The following is an 11553-nucleotide window of genomic DNA, read 5'->3' as shown; positions in this document are numbered from 1 at the left end:
TCCAAGAGGAAGCTATTTTTTTTTCAAAGCGAGAGCTCTATGCGGAGGATTCCATAAGGCCGACGCCTTTAACGTTGGTAACGGTGAGTTGATTAARTATTTTATTCTTTTACAGTTCAGTAACTTACACGCGTTATCATCTCTCCRACTTTTGTTTTTATTGTTGTCCTATGTTGGCACTGTGTTGTTTTTCTAATACGTGACTTTACGACAAATAACTTAAACTACAGTGGCTAAAGATGTTTTGTAAAATGGCGGAAAGACGGSTAGAAGGAAGTTATGGTTTTCAATATACGTGCACGGCATGCATAWACGATATCTCCCAAATAAATGTATCATTTTTGTTAAATGCTCAAGCTTTTAACGTTATAYTAGTATGATGAAAGATGTCGCTGTTTAAGCTCCATAACGTTTGGGTGAGCAGTTTTGATAGCCTCACGCCCATCAAGCGGATGTTTCTGATTAAACAGCTGCTGTCCTGCTTCCAGAGCTGCGCGCAGTTTTGTTRAAGTTTTCAATTCTGACGACAATAATATAGATTGAAAGCATTAGAAGTGCTGTAGAAAATGATGAATTTATAAATGTTGATATTGTGAATAAAGGAAGGTTATTTTGAAATATTTGAAATCCTTTATATTGCTTTTTTCACGTATGCTGTATTAGCTAAATAGTTCACGTTAAACTAAATATACGTACATATTTTCTTTCAACGATAATGACATATGCCTAWCTTCAAATGTCACGTTTATTTTTTTGAGGTATTCTTTTTCATTATTCTTGCTGTTTTCAAATTTTTATATATATTTCCAAGTATTTTTTAAATATAAATGATCATTCCTAAACCTGCATTCTTCCAGAGTTCATGAGTCCCACAACTTTACTGTGGTTCTAAATAAAGCCTTATACAGTTGCACATAAATTCTTTTTTTATCATGATTTAAAGAAAACAACTCAATCTTATTTGTACAACTGTGGATTATTGCTGTATTATTTTAGTTTGTTTAGTTGAAATAAAAAAGTAGTCTGCAAATACAAACKTGTAATTACATAGCTTCAGAYTGTAGGAATCCTTCACCCTGTGATTAGAAGTGTTGTAATAGAACAAGATGATTGCTTTAAAATKGCAGATACAGGTAACTGTAATTAATACATTTTATGAAAAAATGTATGTATTTTTACATTTTTGTTAACACTGTAATGACAGTATGGTATGAAGAAAATGGAGGTCCTCTGCCTTCTCCTAGTGCTAATTAGAAAGAACAAGTCAGAGCCAGGAGGTGGGTCTGAGTGCTGTCAATCACTTCCTGCCCCTTACTCTCTGTTATGCTCAGGCTAGTGAGCATGGCAACCACTAACGGTGGATAAATGGTTTTCCTGTACCATACATTTTTTTTTTCTCTTCCATAAGCACATTGAGCAACATGTACATGAGGTTGATTGACAGTGCTAAATCTTTATAAGAAGCACTTGGGTTACTTTAGATACAAATGTGGTGGTAAGAAAAGGAAAGAGAAAAACATTCAAGAACTTCCAAATGTGATGAAATAGAAAAGGAAATCGAAAACGGTAAGGACAAAGCAAACAGAGAAGTGATTTACAGAGTATTAGCTGGTTGGTGATAATGTTACGGCTTCTAGCATGCATTTTGACTCTTATGTTGTCACTTTGCAATTTCCATATAAAATCTTTAAAGATCTGCCAGAATCAGATCATAATTTTATGAAACGGCAATGTCAAGAAACTTTAGAAGTTTTCTATATTGCTGAATTGTTTCTTATCAGCGCATCATGCAACTCAAAATCTTTTTTTTTTCTTAGTATGTGGCGTGCAGCCGAGCCTAGCGGTATTGTGAATTTCCTGTGTGCTGTAGTGGTTTTGAAGTGAGTAAGTTGTTTTGCTGCTTAAAAGGAAAGAAAGTGAGATTGTGTCAGAGAGATAAAAGCATACAGCTCATATGCTCACTCCAAATTTTAGATGTTGCTGACAATTTCCTGAAACGGACATGTAGAATTAAAGTCAAGTATATCAATGTAATGTAATGTTTTTTTTTTGTTTGTTTGTTTTTTTTTTCCCAGAATAGAAAGTTTATTTTTTATTTACGCATAATGCAAAATGTATGGTGGTGAGGCATGACAAGTCGCAGATTCAGTAACTGCAACTTTAGGTTACGTGAAAGGTCAAAAATCTCTTCACATTTCAGGATGTCAACGATGAGTCAGAAACTCATCCCGACTCATGAGTCAGATGCAGATGTGACATTTATACAGTGCTCTGTGTTTACTTAGCAAACAACTTGTTTGTCCCAACTCTGCTTTTTGTTCAAACTTAGTATTTTTACTTTGCAATTGTAATGTGCATGCTTATTTTCTGTTATTTTAAAATCTTATATAATAGCCACTATGAATAGACGAAAGCTGGCATTCTGTTTATGCCACAGTTAATTCTTCACCAGAGCTGTTATCAAACGTGTCGTCCTGTAATCCTTTGTAGTTGGAGGATAGATGGAGCTGTATTGGAGTAACTAGCAGAAGGAGGGGGAATATGGGGAACTGGAGAGCATTTCCCATAAGTCATGTTGGCCAGCTCCTCCCATATTTGGCTGGCTGCCAGCATCAAACAGAGCTGGGCAGGAGACGCAGCAAAGGCTGAGCTTTGAGAAGACCATGAAGGATAAGAAAGGCAAACAAAGCAGTTAGTTAATGCCGTTGAGGTTATGCTGAGCGGATACCAGAGAGAGGTTGGTAGCACTCTGCTTCGTGCATACTGAAAGGAGTTGTTTTTGTAGTTGTGTTTATTACTTCTTTTTTTTTTTTTTTTTTCAATTTCCTTTCTGTGTCACCGGGGTGTGGTGGTGCAGCGATGGTATACGGAAGTAGCTTTTTAACCGCATTGTTCTAAAAGATTTTGCAGTGCATGAAGTCGCAGCAAAGGTAATACTCAAAATTTAGTCTCTGAATTGAAGTTGGGCTTCAAAGTTTTGTTGGGATGTTGGGTAGTTTAGTTGTAGGTATGTGTTTGTGCTGTTTAAGGTGTCCTGATGAAATTCTAAAAATAACAAATGCATCGGTGGTTCTGTTTGTTTGAATCAAGATTTTAGTGTTAATCCTTTTGATCAGGGAATGCTATGATGCAACAAGCTGCAACTGTGCCTCCTCAAACTCATTTTCAGCAGGGCTCTGATGAACATCCTTGGTTCAAATGTATGTTTTACATTCCTACACATTCAGCATAAAACTTCGTTGGTAATTTATCTTTTTTATCTTTGCTGTGTCTTACCTAACATGCTTCGTTTGACTGAAAATGAGCGCTTGGTTTTAATGAAACTGTTGCAACTGTCAAAACAAGGCCAGGGTTTAGTTTCCTGTATCGTCTACCCACTGCAGAGTTTCAGTTTAACTTGATTTTCAAGTCAAGCTTTTTTTTTTTCTTTTTTTTTCTTTTGAGCTTGGACTCCACAGTCCAATATGTTGACCTTTAGAAGAGCTATAAAACTGTTTGCCCAGTTGCTGACGTGAGACACCTCTGCTCTTTTGTCTCAACGGTTTTATGAGATTTTCTGCTTCATTGCAGCTGCTGGTTCATTAACGAAGTTGTTTTTGTTCTAAAACCAAATGGTAAGAGCTGATAAAACCAGTTAATTGGTAGAATTAAAAATATATTTATTTGATTGCTCCTTTTTTCCCCTCTTTTTATTAAATTTCCATAAGACTGACCTCTAATAAAAACCTTTCTAAAACATTTCAAAGACATTGGTATTTGTATTGGAATTACACATTGATGGTGGCAGAAAGCATGTGATAGTATAGAAATACTGCAAATCCATTTTGTGGCACTGAGATCAGAAGTCACTTTTTGTATGAAAAACTATTTCCAGTCCAATTTACAATAATTAAAGCATTACATTTGTCAAACTGCAAACTAAATGTGTTTTTAGAAGAGTTCCCTCCATAAAATAAACCTTACGTTATCAAAAAGGTCTAAACAAAATAATGAGCGTACAGTGTATTAATCTATCTTTACATTTTAAGAAGTTTATTTAACTGTCCAAAACTAATGTGACTTATTGCTCTCTCTTTCCAGATCTATCAGATGAAATGGCGGTGAGGCAGAGGCTTTTCAATTCAACTGCTCCATTCTCTGGTTCCCCCAAACCCGAGCTGAAGGGGTCCTATCCGCCCAGCTCCTGCAAGGAGCAGGAGGCGGAAGAGGAGGAAGATGATGGGAAGGATAACAAACTGAGCTACACGCAAGAAACAGGATGGATTCCAAGTCCACAGATGAAAAAAGTCCTGACACATGGAACTGCCGAGCAAGTGGGAGAAATGCCAATAAAGACCTCTACCATCATTGCTCAAGCTGAATGTAAATATTTTTTACTTATTTACTAGGAAATAATGTTTCTACTGACTCAGCACTATTTAACACCAATATGTCTTTTAGGTGAAACTCAGGATTCCCAGGAATTCAGTCCCTCTTGTTCTGAAAGATATGTCGCCTTCCCAAATTGTTTGACCAGGTATCTCATTAAGTTTCACGGCTCAGTTATCCTCTTGCATTTATTGATGTACTGAAATTAATGAAAACGTCCCAAATTTGCTTAGCCTTTCCTCAGAACACAACCATGTAGCACGCCCAACTTCAGCCTTGTTCCAAAAGCCACATGTCACACAGGAAAAGAGCCAAAGAAGGCAAAAGAGCAAAGGAAAGAGAAGAAAGCAGGGGAAAGGGAAGGAGAAGCAGCGACGGAGACATCGAACGCTCTCCGGAGTCCCTGAACAAGAGAGTGGCTTGATCCAGGTGAGATGTTTGTCTGTTTTTATTCAGACACTTCTTTATTAGCATAGCACTTCCTGATATCATCTGGATTTAGAGTGTATCAAAATAAGACGCTCTACCAGCAGTGTTTTCTGATCATCATAACCTTTAATTAGGTCTTATTTAAAGAAAACAAGAATTCATTATAATCTAGCGTTGATTGTATAATCTAGATATGGAAACACTTTGCACGTTTTATGTTACTGAATAGGTTCAGTAGGTTTACACTTCCTGCCCTCAGTAGGAATGTTACCAAGCTTGTACAATTTTTTTAAGACTTGGTTGTTTGTATGCTTTATTTTGTACACTGGAAGGGATTTGAAAGGATGAATTGTCTCATTTTCTGGAAGTCATAATTTCAGCCTTTTAATATCCTTTTCCATAAAGCTTCCCAAATGAAATCCTGAACGTTGCCTCGCATGTCCTTGAATTTTCAGCCTCTAGGCAATGTAAACATTATTATGTGACCAACTATTATTTTTTTGGCTATCTTCTGTAGGAGGAGTTCTCTGGAGGACTAAGCAGCTTTAGCACATCTCGCTGTAGCAGCGTTGAAAGCCTTGTGGAGCAAGAGTATGGCGATCTTTTCTACAATAGACAGATCTACCTGACTGGCTCAAGCTGCGCTCCTCTGAACTGGCCTCACCCAGGCTTTAACCTCTCCAGCTTCCCGGCGGATGAGCAGAACATCAGCTCAGGCTCCTTCAGCAGTGTGGGAGACTGCTCTCTCGCCCTCGCGGGTCTCCGAGACGTAGTCAGCCTGGCAGACCCTTGCTACGCGGGGCCATTTTTCAAAGATGTGGAGAGCGAAGCTAGGGAGAATGAAGATGAGCTTTCAGCAGCTGATTCAGAGTGCAATGAAGGACTCATCTTCAACAGTGATGTATGTTTTGTTCTTTTACATGTTTCAGAAGTTGTCCAAGTAAAATTAATGCGTCTTTTTCTTTAAAGAAAATCCAACCTGTGGACTTTGAATATAAGGAGGGGAGGGAGTACATCCTCTCACATTTTATCAAAGAAGGTTCCTACGGCGAGGTTCACAGTGCTCAGGATGTCAACACAGGACACAGATTTGCTGCCAAAAAGGTGAACTACCTTTTTTTTTTTTTTTGCCAACATTTTTGTCCCCACTGTCTGATTTTAAACACTGAAATGTAGGACTTCATTTTGTATCTCCATATTGTTTTAACACAGATTGCCCTGAAGAAATTCAGCAGTGAGGAGGTGGGTGCGTGGAGTACCCTCCGATCTCCTCGTATCACTGAGCTCTTTGGAGTAGTCAGAGAGGGACCAAATGTTGTCCTTTTAATGGAGGAAAAATCAGGTAAACAAGCTCTGCTTTTTTCTTTTCTTTTTTTCATTTTTACAAAACGCATTTTGTTGAGACTAAAGTAGAGACGGTTGGAGTTCAACTGTACTCAAATAGTATATCATTTGTATCAGGTTGTATAAGGTGAGGATTTTGCAAATGATCGTTAACGCTCCTTCAGCTCCTGCTTTTCAAACTCATAAATCTTTATTAGAAAACTTTAAACTTTATAATCTAGCTTTTACACAAGATTTTACACAAGATTTTATCTGTTATGTCCAGGCTCCCTGGGTCAGCTGATAATGAAGCGTGGCCGACTGCCAGAGGATTTAAGTCTTCACTACCAGTCTCAGGTTTTAGCAGCCCTGGAATACCTAATAAAGAAGAAAGTGGCACATTTGGATATTAAAGGTGTGTATTTGAACAAGTTTGATCTGAATTATCCTAAAGCTAAAATGTTAATGCTTAATGAACTTAAACACTTAATTAACTTAAACACCATCTTTATTTTATGTACTCTTTAAATCAGATGATTAATATTGGTGTGTTAACAATGTAATTTGAACACTCTTCATAGTATGTAGTGGAAAATATATAGAGAAAGTAAGAAACATTTTGGCTTAGTTTTCCTCTGAAGAATTTGTGTCTTTGTTTAGTTGTTGTGTGGAACATGAGTGTCATAGTTACAGTCTAGATTTGATCTTGAGGCACCTGTGTGCTGCTGACGGGCTGGGAATTTCCCACAGCGTGAGTCACAGCCACTCTTCAGTAACGGCGCATGTGCAGACAAGAACTAAGCAGAAGAGGCATGGGGGGATGGGTGGAGGAGCAGGAAGCAGTCAGCGAGACAAGTTGGGTAAAAAAAAAAAGTACAAGTATCGAAAGCGAGACAAGGAGAGAAGGAACAGTGCAAGTATAGAAAGAAGGTCGAATAAAAGGAGGAAACAGACAAACAGAAGGAGAACTCTAAAGGAGGAAGTGCAACAAACGAAGCACAGCAGAACATCAGAGAAAAGGAACATGTTTTATTTTGAAGCTTAGGCGCCACCTGGTGTTCAGGATACTTTAAAAGAAATAACAGCAATTGCAGTCTCAATATTGATTCCACGTTTAAGAGCTGATTTCAGATTTTGCCCTGCCGACTGTTTCATGTCCCTTCAGAGGCTGTAGTTTGAACTATTTGATCCAAAACAAAGATTAATATCTCTGCTTGGTTCTCACAGCTGAGAATGTGTTGCTGTCAGAAGATGGGAGAGACACTTTCCTGTGTGACTTTGGACATGCAGAGAAACTCGACAACCAGGGCCAGAGCCTCAGTACGTCAAGAGGTAAACATGGTGAAGCTTTAGCTAACCAGTTTTGTGATGTGTAACTCATACAGTCGTGTGTATTTACTGTTTTTCTTCTTTAAATCAGATCTGAAGGGAACAGAGACCCACATGGCCCCTGAGATTGTAAAAGGAGAACCCCGTGGAGCCAAAGCAGATGTGTGGAGCAGCTGCTGCATGTTGCTCCACATGCTGAACGGGTGTCAGCCATGGACAAGATACTACACCTGTAGACTCTACCTGAAGGTCCTGCTCACAGTCTCACAGACCGTAACGCTATTTACCTGGTTATTCATATCAAAGTTTTAACGAAATTCTCCTTTTCTAATGTACACAGATTGCAAATGAGCCTCCGCCGGTCGGAGAGATCCCACCTGACTGCAGCCCTCTCACGGCTGAAGTTCTAAAGGCTGGACTCCAGAAGGATCCAGTCAAGAGATCATCAGCTTCTCAGCTCAAAGAAAAAACCGATAGAGCTCTGAAAGAAGGTGAAGTGATTATTTAGTGTATTTTATTTCCTGCTAGCTGTGTTTAAGCCATTTAGGTGACACTAGTGTGCTGCTGTGGTCAAAAATCCTACTGATAGGAATCCAATAACATTATAGTTTATTAGATCCCTTTGTTTGCAAATAAACATAACTGTCGGAGCTCTTAAATGCCCTACTTAAGCACTTGAGAGCTACTATCCCTCAAATTTTAGATGCATCCTTTCTCTTACACACATGAATTAAATGAATGCTCATTACCACATCTTTTCGGTGCTGAGCCATATGATTCAGGTGTTGGAGAAGTGACGCTTCCAAAAGTCAAGACTGGAGTTGGACGCTACTGGAATAAAAGCTTTCATCAGTCCTGATTAGTCTGCACATTGCCATTCTTAGCCACCTCAACAGTGTTTTCCAGGATGTTTGGAACTTAGGAGAATAAAACCAAACTAAATTAGTTTATTACTCCTATTTAGTACATGTGTCATGATTTAAGCTTATATCTAATCTCCAAATAGGTAATCGGAGAGTTTACTAAGTGATGTAATCGTTTTTTTCACTGCAGTTGGAGGATTAACCAGTTCAGTCCAGGGACCCTACACAGAGCCTCTATATGTTCCAAACAAACCTCCTGATGACCTGTGCCCCGTTTATAGCAGTGGTGAGTTTGAGGATGAGGAGGAACACAAGAAGTCTGCAGATAAAATAATAACAGACCCAAGAACAAAAAACAAAGCTGCTGAGAAAGACTTGGAGACCAGCTTCAATGAGCCAAAACGGGAGTCATGGAATGCTCCGCAGATGCTCGTCTCTGAGCCAAACTTCAAGAGAAACAACAAGATCACCACTGTGCCTGAACTTGAGCTCCGCAAATTGGAGCGAGGTGAGTTTTTATCCAGTGATATGGTTGTTGTCGTGTCTGATTCCATGTCTAATCTCTGCCCCTGCTCTTCGCTTGTCTTGTTTTCAGACTTCTACCTGAGCAGTCTGTCCCAGCTTCCTTCTGCTGAGATGCAGGAGCAGCTCCTGTCTTGTATTAACAGTGACCATTATTGCAACTGGGAACTATGGGACAAGAAGGTAATTGAAATTAGAGAAACCCAAATTTTTCAAATTTAACAGAGTTAATAAAATAAAAATAATGTTAATAATGTCTTGTGTGTACTTTTAAAACCTCTAAGCAGCCATGAAAATGTGATTTACTCTCAGTTCAACTTTAATAAATAGTAACGTCTGAAGGAAAAGCCTTAATGTAGCCATTAAAGACACTTAGAAACGAATAGTGTTACATTTTATAGGTTTCAACTATCTGTTTAACTGAATGACTTTTATTCCTCACAGGACTCTGGTCGCTGGTCCCTGAACCCCGGAGATGAATACAGCTCCGGTTTCTTCTCCTACAACAGCCAACCAGATGTACAGGTCTTCAGTTTAGATTTGCTTGGTCAAACACCACCTTGCTGTTTTGAAGGTGAGCTAAAGCCCAGAAATATCTCTCCTTCCTCCAAGTCATCCTGTAGGACAAAAGGAAACATGTCTGCGTTTTGTTTTTGGCGCAGGGGTGGATGTCTGCATCAGAGACTTCAGCCGGGAAAAAATTCAGATCAGAGAGAAACGTCGGGTGAAAGTTGGCCACATCGCCACTGGCATCAGTGATCAGGTTAGGCTGGGCAGCTCTCACACACTTCAGTGTGTCAAAAAAGTGAAAGAAAGTGCTAAATATTTGTTTCTGTTCTAGATTTCAGAGCGGGTGTTCACCCTGGAGATGCAGAACGGCCAGCAGATCAGTCACGACGAGGAGGTGCTGGAGTCTGGTCTTGAACTCCGCTGTGTTTCTGCTCCAGACTTCAGCTCCGCTTGGAGGTGGAGGATCAAGGACGGAGTGTTGGAGACGAGCAAGAATCCTCATCTCTGTTCTACCACTGAAATGCAGCTGATTCACTCTGTCTTGAACTGATTTGATTTTCACCATCCAATGCTGTTTTAATCAGTGCTTTAAAAATAGTGAATGTTTTAACAAAATGTCTGATGTTTCAATTGCTTTTATTGGTGCATTGTTGTTTTGTAGCATTGTGTCTTATGATGTTTACATTTTGCTTTTTGTTACATGTACTTGGAGGCAACAAACGCGCCTAATTATGTACAACGTGTCAACATTTGTTTTCATTTTTAAAGCCAGCTTCTGGCTCCATCCCCTTGGGTATTAAGTCTGTTCAATTTTATTGTTTACAATGAAAAATCTGTTCAACATTTTGTGAAAGCGTAGGCACTTAATTAGTGTAAAAAGACAAACATGCTTTTAAAATATGTATTATTTTTTGTTGTTTTTCTGAAAAATTGGAACTGTCAGAGCTGTTTTATCTTCTTAATTGTCAATTATGACCTTCACGTTAAAATGTTTGTCGTTCATTCCAGAAAGTCAAACTCATTCATTTCACACTGTGAAATATTTCAAGCCTTCATTTCTTACTTTGGTAATTATGGTTTACTGAATAATAAAAATCCCAAATTCTATGTTGGAATATTTGAGTATTATATAAGATCAATAAAAGGATGTCTTAAAATAAATGTTTTCCATTTCTATACGCTTAAATACTTGGTTAGGACTCTTTGCATGAATTACTTCATCGATGTAGCGTGGCATGTTGCTTTGCATCATTGGGTGTGGCGTCTCGTATTCCTTTTGAAAATGTTGGCCATGTGTTTTCGTACTCATTTGCTATGTCACAGGCTTATCTTGAATAAGAGTAATCAAGTGTGAATAAAATATTAACCAAAATGCTGCCACCTTTCCCAAAAGCGGAAAATATATTTTAATTCAGCTGAACATGAGCCATTGCATTTCTTTTTGCCAAGATTTCATTTTGGGCTCAAAATCAATTTTAATCTGTACCACCAGATGGCAGCACTTTTCACCATTTAAAAAAATAAAATTCTTGAAGACTGAATCACTATGGTATGGAAGCCCATTTCCGCCTTTGTGTTAAAAAAAAATCTCATTATGAATCACTATATTGACATACTATCTTATTTGAGACAGAGCTGCTGGTAGAGTACCATTTGTAGTTTTTTTGTCCAACTGAAATAAAGATTGGTAGCCATACTTGGTTAAATCACACAAAATATAGATTATAGTTTATTATAAACATTTCAGGTAGAAGTAGTTGTAACATACTGACATGTTCAAAGATGGAAAACATGTTTTTCAGAAAGTTTTGGGAGGTGGACATTGTTTTGTTCTTGGGGACGACTGTTAAATTTATAAAGGACATCTTAACGGTGAAAGCGGAACAGTTTCCATTAGTAAACATATCCCCAACAAGTTTGACTCATGCCTTACATGAGTGAAACTGCAGGTATGTTTTTCATTCATACTTGCTGATATGAATGAAAAACAACTAACAATACTTCCCTCCCACTTACTTGAGAAATATTACTTCCTTGTATGGKCATACAGAAAATAGGGCCTGCCTTGGGTTGAATYTCRATACAATACCCTACATATTATTGAATGCCCTTTCAAATGCAAATTTAATAATATTCTGACTATCAACTCAGTGAAAGGTTCTAAAATTAAACTAAGCACTACAGGCAAAAGTTTGTCTATCAGAAAAAA

General features: G+C 38.2%; 1 protein-coding gene across 3 annotated transcripts; it reads left to right on the top strand.

Annotated features, from left to right (window-relative positions):
• map3k14a (mitogen-activated protein kinase kinase kinase 14a) lies at positions 1–10505 on the top strand. 3 transcript variants are annotated; one of them, XM_008415894.1, is made up of 16 exons: positions 1–83; positions 4081–4362; positions 4441–4516; positions 4602–4797; positions 5315–5698; positions 5767–5901; positions 6010–6139; positions 6407–6535; positions 7348–7452; positions 7541–7698; positions 7790–7940; positions 8503–8820; positions 8908–9017; positions 9279–9408; positions 9497–9597; positions 9676–10505. In XM_008415894.1, the coding sequence occupies exons 2-16, from the start codon at positions 4095–4097 to the stop codon at positions 9892–9894; spliced, it is 2610 nt and encodes an 869-aa protein (XP_008414116.1). In that variant the 5' UTR covers positions 1–83; positions 4081–4094; the 3' UTR covers positions 9895–10505. The 3 variants fall into 3 exon arrangements, with proteins under 3 accessions (XP_008414116.1, XP_008414117.1, XP_008414119.1); XM_008415895.2 differs by lacking the exon at positions 1–83 and adding an exon at positions 2625–2737; XM_008415897.1 differs by lacking the exon at positions 1–83 and adding an exon at positions 2910–2930.
• The last annotated feature ends 1048 nt before the right edge of the window (positions 10506–11553 follow it).

Source organism: Poecilia reticulata, linkage group LG8, assembly GCF_000633615.1.
Source record: "Poecilia reticulata strain Guanapo linkage group LG8, Guppy_female_1.0+MT, whole genome shotgun sequence".
Taxonomy (NCBI): domain Eukaryota; kingdom Metazoa; phylum Chordata; class Actinopteri; order Cyprinodontiformes; family Poeciliidae; genus Poecilia; species Poecilia reticulata.
The sequence above is the reverse complement of the archived record's forward strand: the minus strand, read 5'-3'. Positions and strand labels throughout refer to the sequence as shown.

Bases quoted from the DNA above. Each gene is read 5' to 3' on its own strand.
- map3k14a (XM_008415894.1), top strand. From the start codon at position 4,095: ATGGCGGTGAGGCAGAGGCTTTTCAATTCAACTGCTCCATTCTCTGGT. The intron at 5,699-5,766 runs GTATGTTTTGTT...TTTTCTTTAAAG, and splicing joins GACTCATCTTCAACAGTGAT to AAAATCCAACCTGTGGACTT. The intron at 5,902-6,009 runs GTGAACTACCTT...GTTTTAACACAG, and splicing joins ACAGATTTGCTGCCAAAAAG to ATTGCCCTGAAGAAATTCAG.